At 37.7% G+C, this 10,481-nt stretch overlaps 1 protein-coding gene across 1 annotated transcript; it reads right to left on the reverse strand.

Annotated features, from left to right (window-relative positions):
• Positions 1 to 9,583: 9,583 nt before the first annotated feature.
• On the reverse strand, positions 9,584 to 10,481 carry RPRML (reprimo like). The gene has a single exon (XM_070726746.1). It carries the CDS (start codon positions 10,016 to 10,018, stop codon positions 9,683 to 9,685), a length of 336 nt encoding a protein of 111 aa, XP_070582847.1. The 5' UTR covers positions 10,019 to 10,481; the 3' UTR covers positions 9,584 to 9,682.

The following is a 10,481-nucleotide window of genomic DNA, read 5'->3' on the forward strand; positions in this document are numbered from 1 at the left end:
AAATGGCATCCAGGCCTATTATGTGTAATAGATGTTGGATTACAAGTACCAGGTATGCCTTATACAATGTGTATTTATAGTTGGCACATAAGTGCAGCGCTCTTTAATATTGGCACTATTGGGGTTTCCCATTTAGCATGATTGACCAGTTCTAAGAGTCTCTGAGCTATTAGCCCATCTAAATTTTTGTTGATCAATGGCTTAAGTACAAAAGTGCTGAGTTGAAGATATCCTGGAACTCCTCTAATAGGTTATCACAGGTTATCACAGCTGCCCATAACCATCACATTAATGGTCTTCTCATCTCGAGTCACCTTCATTCGGAGAGTTCTGAACCAATTTTGACTCAGTAGGCTTAGAATGTGATCATGGACATTTGTCAGCACAGGCTTGCTTTTCGGTCATCATATTTTATGGTCACTCTTTTTATTCCCAACACTGGGATTTGGTTTGCTGGGCAGTCTGAGATCCTCACTGGTTGAGTTCTTTGTTGTCCCAGGGTGAGGTTAGACATGGACCTCTTGGCAATTTCCCAGGGAACAATTGTTATCGATGAGCCATATCTATGTCTCACATGGGGAACCTTCCACTAACACTGTAATGCAGATCGGTGCACTGCTCTGACCCCTCACTTGGTTCACACTCATGTAATTTACCTCTGGTTGTGGAATGTGGCTGCTGACTCATCTCTTTGGGCCCCTCTCATCTCTCCTTGGCTCAGTCAGGTAGTAGTTTCCCCCAGAACCGCTTGACGGGAAATACAGTGCCTTGAAAACTCTCACTGTGTGTCCAAATTTCTCACATCTGCAGCAAATGGTGTCACGTAATGGCAATTTGCTCAGGGATGTTGCCTCCAAAACTAAAACAAGATATTGGCCCTGGATTCTGCGCCTCCCTTCTATGGCCCATCTGGTATATCTCTTTGTCATCTTCTTCATGTTTGGGTTGTTCAGTAGCAACATCCTTTTCTTGAATCTTGCAAACTTCAACATCCCCTTTAATTGGAGTGTTCCTTCAGAGCAATGTTTCAGCAGCCTTAATAGATGTCACTCCTGTCCTAGCTTCTTCCCTTTGCTAGGAGTGTTTTTTGTAACCCCATATAATGCTCCCCACGAATGAGCTGGAAGAGGAATGCTTCACCTAGATTCTGAAATTTGCAATGGATTGCAGCTTTTCTCAGTTCAGCCATGTAATCATTTATGTTTTCTCATTCCTGCTGCAAGCGTTCACTGAATTCATACTGGCTAATGAATTTTGAAGGGGCTGGATCATAGTGCCTCTTGAATACCCCCTGTAGCTTTGTCCATGTAACTGTTTCTATAGTTTTTGGCTCTGCTAACACTACAGCTCTATCAAAAACCTCAGGCCCACAATGGCTCAGGAACATGTCTCTCTAACTATTATCTGTAAGATTCATTAAATCATTAGCTCCCGGGAAACCGCAGAATCTTGCCATATAATCCCACGATTCATTTTCTCCATAAAATGGGGTCAATGGATTGTAGGATGACATCATGGTGCTCTAGTTGGTTGTTTCTTATTTTATTTTATTTTATTTTAAAATTTATTTTGTCAAGTACGTATTGATAATATATATAGATATAACAATGTTTATATACATGATACTAGCAAGAGAGAAACATTAGGACAGGGGACGGAAGGCACGCTGGTGCACTTATGCCCGCCCCTTACTAACCTTTTAGAAATCAGGAGAGGTCAACAGTGGATAGTCTAAGGGTAAAGTTTTTGGGGGTTAGGTGATGATACTACAGAGTCAGGTAGTGAGTTCCTTGCATTAACTACTCAGTTACTAAAGTCGTATTTCTTGCAGTCAAGTTTGGGGCGTTTGTATCTGTTGTGTGCTCATGTATTGTTGTGGTTGAAGCTGAAGTAGTCATTGACAGAAAGGACATTGTAGCAGATGATTTTATGGGCTATGCTTAGGTTGTGTTTAAGGCTATGTAATTCTAAGCTTTCTAAATCTAGAATTTTAAGTCTAGTTGCGTAGGGTATTCTGTTGCGAGTGGAGGAGTGGCGGGCTCTACTATTAAAGTATCTCTGGACATTTTCTAAAGCGTTTATGTCCGAAATGTGGTGTGGGTTCCAGACAGATGAGTTGTATTCAAGGACTGGTCTGGTGAAAGTTTTGTATGTTCTGGTTAGTAGTGTGAGATTAGCGGAGCAGATGCTACATAGGATTAATTTAACAACTCTTGAAGCCTTTTTGGCAATGTTGTTTGCGGTGGGCTTTGGCACTTTTGATCATTTGATATGAGTCTTCCAAAATCTTTTACGGAGTGAGGGTTGTCTGTAAGGTCTTGTTTGTTCAGCTTGCATCTGGTGTTCTGATTCTTTTTGCCAATGTGTAGGACACAGCATTCTTTGGTTGAAATTTGGAGTTGCCAGATGTTTGACCATTCAGACGCAAAGTCAAGATCTTTTTGGAGAGTAGCTGTGTTTTGGTGTTTTGAAAAGTTTTACATCGTCGGTGGAGATAATGCAGTTGCTTGTAATATGATTGCATAGGTCATTTATTTATTTATTATTTATTTATTATTTATTAATCAGATTTGTATGCCGCCCCTCTCCGCAGACTCGGGGCGGCTCACAGCAATAATAATACAATGTAAACAAATTTACATAGAGTATGAAGAGTGTTGGTCCAAGTACGCTGCCTTGGGGTATACCACTGTTAGCCGAAACAGGATTAGATATGGCCCTTCCTATTTTGACAACTTGTTGCCTGTTTGATAGGAATGCAGTTATCCAACCATGGAAGAATCCTGAGATGCCATAGGATTTGAGTTTTAGAATAGTTTGTCATGAACCACTGAGTCAAAGGCTTTACAGAGGTCAATATAAAATGTATCTATTGATTTCCCCTGATCGAGATGTGTAGTCCATATGTTTGATATGTTTGATATGTCCATATCAAAGTTCTTCTTTGACCAATTTGAATCTGGTGCCTTGTAGTCCGATGCTTCCATCCGGCCAAGCTGAATTGCCTTTGTTTAAAAATTCTCTTCAGTATTCCACCTTCATCGTCAATGTTGAGTTCAGATACTGAAGAGGAGGAGATTGGCAGTATAAGTTCAGCTCTTTAGTGGTTATAGTGAGCAAACATCAACCCCTGCCTGCTTTTGGGAGGGAATAGGGAGCCCTTTTGGGAAGGAGCCAATCAGAATTTCCCTGCTCCACTTCCTTGTCGGATTGGAGTGAAAATTTCCCAGCTTCTCAGGACATAATAAAAAAATCTGCTCTTGTGAAGGATCACGTGCCTACCTCTCTTTATTCTCTCTGGTAACAGAATGAAAAGTAAGCCCCGAGTCTTCGGAGAGGGGTGGCATACAAATCTAATATATTATGATTATGATGATGATGATGATGATGATGATGATGATGATGATGATGATGATGATGATTATTATTATTATTATTATTATTATTATTATTATTAAGCTGAGCTACACTTTTCCCCTCAGGAGAAGCAAAGGACAAATCAGTGTTTTGGAAATGCTGCTATCTCATAATAATAACTATAATATAATAACTATCTCACCCAGGAATTCCAACAATCCCTGTTTCTCTCTGGAAGTCTAAATGCAATGAACAGTGAAGATGAAGCTTTGAGGGGATGTGGCATAGTTAGCTTCTGATAACACTTGAGAGGAATACAGTAGACCAGTGATGGCGAACCTTTTTTTCCTCGGGTGCCGAAAGAGCGTGGGTGCACGCTATCGCATGTGCATGAATGCCCAAACCCATAATTCAATAACTGGAGAGAACAAAAATAGCTTTCCCCCACCCTCCATTGGTCCTCTGGAGGCTGGAAGTGGCCTGTTTCCCAACTTCTGGTGGGCCCCGTAGGCTCGTGTTTTGCCCTCCCCAGGCTCCAAAGGCTTCCCTTTCCCGAGTTGTTCCTTTCCCGAGACTTCAGAGAGGGGCTGCATACAAATCTAATAAATTGAATTGAATTGAATTCCCTGGAGACTGGGGAAGGTAAAAACACTTTCCCTCATCCCACTGGAGGCTCTCTGGAAACCAAAACCACCCTCCAAGAGCCTTTATGTGAGCCAAAAATCAGCTGACTGACACACATATGCACATTGCAGCTGACTAAGGCAACAGCTCGTGTGCCAGCAGATATGGCTCTGCATGCCACCTGTGGCACCCGTGCCATAGGTTCGCTATCACTGCAGTAGACCAAGGGTTTTCAACCCATGGTTTTGGGACCCTTCAGAGGCTGCAATGTCATCATAGGGGATCTGTGAAGCCTTGAAGAAATTTTATGGCTTAAATTTTATATTAAGTCGGTGTGTGTGTGGCCATGGTCTGTTGCCAAAAAAAAGATATTTAAAGAGGTCCGTAGTAAAGAACAGCTTGAGGCTGAGAACTACTGCAGTAGACAATTTAATGATTGAAACAAAAACTACCATGTTGCTGGTCAGGAAACAGTTTTGAGAGGAAACAAAATATTTAGAACTTTTGACTTGACTAGAATTAAATGACATGTTACATGCAGAAGCTGACAATGACCACTCATGGGGAACTGAGGCATCATCATACTATGTTTATAAGATTGTATAGCTACAAAACAATTTAAAAGCATCTGAAACCCTACAAAACAAACAGATCTTTAACAGTTAAAGGATACTATCAAATGCTAAGGTTTGTGGGTCAACAAGGGAATTGAGCACAGAAAGTAGTGTTTAGCAAAACAATTAAGCTTTTGTTGTCTACAGTATTATAATTAGAGATGAGAACCTTTAGGGAAACACAAAATACATAAATACAAATATTTTTCACAAATCATTGAAAACATACATCATCTAGTTATCACTAGATACCATCTCTAGGTATCCTCTACAATAATCCTCTACAATAATTACCCTGACTTTAGTTGATTTTTTAAAAAGGTCCCCCCCCATCATTGTAAAGAATTTTGTTTGTTCATATATTCATCATTGTAAATGTTTGCTGTAGAAAGACTTATGTAGAAAAATAGAAACAAACCATAGATTCTAAGTGTGAACTTCTTGTCTATTTTGACAGGTCCTTCCCAGTATCTTTCCTCTCCCTCTCCCTGACCCTCTCCCTCTTTGGAGAAACATTGCAAAGTGGGAATTGCAATATAATATAAATTAAAAGATTAAACATATTGAAGATGCATAATTTATACATCCAAAGCTAACTTTTATTGGCACAAAATTTAGATTCCTATAAATTATTGTAGTATCAACTACTATAAATGAATGACACTGATGTGAAAAGCCTCATGTGTTTTATGGAAATATTGTCAATTTGGCTACTGTGTTTTCTCTGGTGCCTCTTTCCTTTCTTTTCAAGCTATAAATGCAACGCAACAAGCCTGAATTTGTAATCCCTGCTGTTAACTAGCTAAAAATTACAGATGTCTTCTTGCATTTATTATCCTATCATCTATTAGCTCCAGCCCAGTTCAATAGTAATATCCTTTTTCTGTTTAATGAAAAAAAGACTCCTAAGTACAAAAACAATTTCCTCTTATTAGTTGAATATTGTCCTTTCTTATTTTGGAAATTAACCTCCTGACAATATATTTCTAATCACTTTTTTATTCGCATAAGGCTTACACATAAGATATTCTGTGTAATATCGTAATATAATATCATTGTTTGCTATGGGTGGAAAGGAACTCTGGGTCTAATGTACTTCTTTTATTAGAAGTATGCACTCCCCCCCCCCCCAGGGCAGAAGACGCTTGGATACATTGGCTTCTTTGGGTTCTCCCTTTATTTAAGCCATCTATTCTATCCCAAATATCTGGTATTGGAAGCAAAATTAGATGTTACATTAAGTAACACTGATTATACGTGTATTAAAATAGCCACTTATGGGGGAAAGGCAACCTTGTCTAATTCTTAGTCATAGCTTTATTCCTAATATAGATTATAGCTTTCTCACTGTACTCACTTTAAGTGGAGTTCTAGACCCCTATTTTAGTAAGGGTCTGGGAGGATATATTCCCTCGAAAAGTGATCTGAAGGAGAACCCAAACTAGATCAGGCTCTTGTATTTATGATTTCTTTTTCATATACTGAGATCTTTTTTTTTCTTTTTTTTTAAACTGCTCTGCTTGTAGTTCTGATATAGCCAGAAGTTCATATAGTCTACAGAGTTGCCAAAAATTGGCTATAATTATGCAATTAAAGCACCTTGCCTTTTTATATGTGTAACAACATGCACAGACACACACAAAAGGGAGGCAACTTTAGTTACATGGTCGGGGCTGCCATATTAATTTTTTAACCCCTTCCTGTAGATACATCTGGATGGCATTATACCTTCTAATGGCTGAATGTGTCATACATAACTTGTAATTATGAGTGCAATATTATAAGAACCATCAGTTTCTAATATATGTAGACCACACGAGACTGGCTTTTAATCAATTAAATAACTTGACTGGGTTCTATGGAACTTTCATTCTCTGACTGCGTAGTTCTTCAAAACCTAGACTGTGTACAGATTGCCATCAATTGTAACCATTTAGGCAACAGGAGAAAGGTGTTATTAAATTTCTGAAAAAGTTAACTATGATTTAGTTTTTAACTGGATTGGAAGCTATCAGGAAAACGCCTGGCCAAACCTTTGTGTGGGGAATAGAAAAATGTTCCTGAAGAAGAGAATGATAAACCTTTCTGTTACTTTCTGTTACATGGATCTGTTCATAAAATCATCAAGAATCAAGTTTGTCTCAAGGGAATAATACTAAATATTTTGATTTGTTAACATTCAATTTGGATTTAATCTTAATTTCAATTATATTTCAGTTTTTCTATCATCCAATTTCTGGCCAATAATACATCGCTTGAGAAAAATGCGGATTCTAGTTATCTAAGATGTTGGGCATCATTTAATCTTATGCTCTTGATTCCTCAGTTTATCTATATGCTAACTGAAGAAGGATGCCCTACTAATTCTTTAGGGAAGAGTTTAGATCTTGTGTTCTGAAATTCTATCTTGAAGATACAGGAGCTTTTGTTCCTCAGCCTGAAATGAAAGTATTTGAGATTAAATTAGTAAAGTTTCATGACAGGTTAAGAGTGTTCACCCTACATATTTATTCTTTGTGCTCACAAAATAGAGAGTAGACCTGGGATCTGAGCAATGTTGATAATGAGCAAGTCTGAGGTAAGGCCAGCTCTAAAGAGTAGATAAAAATCAACACAATTTAAATACAAACTGTTAATATGACAGTTTCTTAAGAATAGCATCTACCTTTGAATAATTTCTGCCTTCTGAAATTTTAGTTCAACATCAACCTTTGATGAAGCTACTGGGCTAAATATTTTAGATCTCATAGAAATTCATTTTTTATCTTGGAAAGAAATTAGAAGTGTAGCATGCAGTTCAGAAGAGCCTTGAAATAGGACTTGGGAATAGTTTAATTGGTGAGCTTGGAATAATGTTAATATCAATATATCAATAACCAAAGTTATGGCAACTCACTCTGATGATATCAAGAATGAACTTAACAATTCTAGTTAGGCTATGAGATTTGTGTAATCATACTTGAGATGGATAACATGGAAGAAGATTGTATAATCAGAAGACATAGTCAAGCAGGGTGAGGGAGGTGACACGTTAATAACACTGGAGAGAAAAAAATTCTTCAAAAAGTAGACAATTCAATTCAATTTCATGAAATGATAATATACCCATTACTTTTCTTTCCAGGAGCAGTACTGAGGTTCCACAGTCAATTTGTCAGATAGTTGAACTGAGATTTGCCTTATAACCCAATGCTCATGTCTTCTTAGAGATTAGTCTCATGGACCATAATTTATGTCCTTAGGAATTCAGAGTAAAAGTAAAGAGTTATAAGACTGTTCAATTAATTGTGAATGTATAAAAAAATAAAGGGCACTGAAATAAAATCTGTCTCAAACAATGTTCGATCAGAAATGTCAGACAATACTGCAATGTAAAACAAATATAAGAAAAGGCAAGGGTCCAGCTGATTGTATACCAAAATGAATGTAAATATTTTTTTTCTTCCAAAAATGAGATACAAAGACTCAAATTTCCACTTAAGAAGGGATGTCCAAAGAGATATGTTTGTTCATCATAGCTGAATGAAGTTTTCAATCTGACTTTTAATCAGTAAATCTCCACTTTAAGTTTAAAAAGCAAGTTTAGACAAATTGTTCTTCCTTTGTAATCGTTTACAAGGGTTTTAAGGCTACAGTGAATAGGTTCTTTTAAGCTTCTTAGACAAAGGGCAATATGCAAATACTAAAAAAAATGTAAATGTGATAATTTCACATTTCAAGGAGCTTTATACAAAAGAAAAGTCCAAAAGTGTAAAATATGCATCAGTAGGTGTTCCTCAAAAGAAGTGCCATTTCTTTTGTGTAGTGGGATGTGAACATATATCTCATTGTAAATACATGTTGAGCATATCTCACAATTTTGCAGCACCTATTTCTGTTTGGCAAAGGCTTAGTTCCTTCACTCTTTTTCCCCACCTTCTATCCCCACAATTATGTAACAACCAAAACATATATAATTTCCCCCCCCCCCATCCAACCACAATGCTAATATGGATGATAATATAAAAAGAGGCTAAGAGGCTTAATTTGCTATGTTCTATCATATCCTAAAACAATATTTTAAATCTGCAGCAAATTAAGTGGACTCTTCGTTTATCTCTTTACTTTCAGATACTTTTTGAATCTGATTAACTGAACTATCTCGTATTTCCTTTTAAAAATCAGAGGAAAACCATTTTAACAAGTTCATTAGGGCAATAAATAATAAATTTTTGAAAGGGTAAAATACCAAAAAAACCCAGCTGCTTTTAAAAACATATATTTTTTATACTAAATATCCCCACAACCACTTTTTCCTTATTGCAAGGCACTAACATAACATTGTATCTGAAAAAAGATCTTGTACCATAATATTTTTGAAAAACACATGCTATGACTATGGATGCTTCCAAACATGCAGTTCCTAGCATTATCGATCAAAGGCAATAATGTCCCTTGTAGATTTCTGAGATAAGAAAAATGAAGGAAGAGTTGAGTTACATTTAAAAGAAAACAATATTCGAATCCTCCAGTGATTTCCATAAATGAGACTGTATGTTGTTTCAGTAAAAAGCTTTCCCTGAAAGCACTCACTGAGCAGACAAAACAAAACATCACATTACTTATCACTTTAGGGAACTTAAGTGCGTCTTTGTCTTGCAGTCTTGACTTTAAATTTTGTATTTAGATATGAATATCCAGCTCATACAACAAAAGCTTATGTCCAGTCACTTATGATCTTATAAGCTCACGTCCAAGAGAAACAATGTAAAAGACTTGGACATCTTCACTTACTTATCTTTATACATAGACTAGTCATGCAAACAATATGACATTTCTACAGGCAGAAATTTAAAATTTGCACAAAACTTGCTGTAAGAATATTTCTTTTTTCTCCTCATTTACATCTGTAATACACACAGAGTTTTTTTTACTTTCTCTCCTCCCTTCCCCCTCCCTCCCACCCCCTTTCTTTTTTTGTAACTCCATCTAGTAACATGCCACCCCAGGTTCCCCTTTTTCTTGCCACAACAATATTTGCATCCTATACTTGCAGTGAGAAAGCTATTACTTGAGTCACCCACTGAGAAATGCTCCACAATCTTTGCTCAGTAGAGTCCCATGATTGCAATGCCAACATCTTTGGATGGTCTGCGGTCTTTGACCAAAAAGTTGATCATGCTCTCTGATTTGATGAGCAGGTTGCAGCCTAAAAAGAACACCCCAAAGATGACAGTCAATGAGAGGACACAAAGAACAGCAATCTGGACCACTCGGTTGATGAAGAGGTTCCTTTCATCTGGGAGCAGGACCGATGCCCCTCCATCGCTGGCCACCACTGTTCCTGTCCCATTGCAGCAGCCAATCAGAATCCCCAGATCTTGGGATCGATTGGAAAACATACCTTCTTCCAACAATGTTTGGTTAAATAAAGTCCCATTCATTGTATTTCAATCCAATGGAAGTTCCAGAAAAAAAAATGAGAAGAGTGAGCTTTCTTTTGCTGAGTGACCCTAAATGATATAAGAACTCCTCAGTAATCAGCAAGGCTGTCTCCTGCTTTTTGATCTTTTTGCACAAAGGCACTGTCAGCACAAGAAGGTAGACAGCTGTAAAAGGACAAGGAAACAGTCCCACCAACACCACACCATCCAATCTTTAAAAGAAACAAAGGCAATTCCAAACGTCAGATTTCCAAGCAGCTGGGAGCATGTGCTGTCAAACAGGCTGGAATCTCTAGAGATGCACGTTGTATTGTACGGCAAAGTCTCTAAGCAGGATGATAAAAACAACTTGCAGAAAAAAAACTCCACCCCAAACTGATCCTAAGCACCACCTTCATCCACCACTACAGGCAGAGAGCTGCCAGTCTGCTAACAGTCCTCTATCCAGGAGAAAACCCGTTCA

Source organism: Erythrolamprus reginae, chromosome Z, assembly GCF_031021105.1.
Source record: "Erythrolamprus reginae isolate rEryReg1 chromosome Z, rEryReg1.hap1, whole genome shotgun sequence".
Classification (NCBI taxonomy): domain Eukaryota; kingdom Metazoa; phylum Chordata; class Lepidosauria; order Squamata; family Dipsadidae; genus Erythrolamprus; species Erythrolamprus reginae.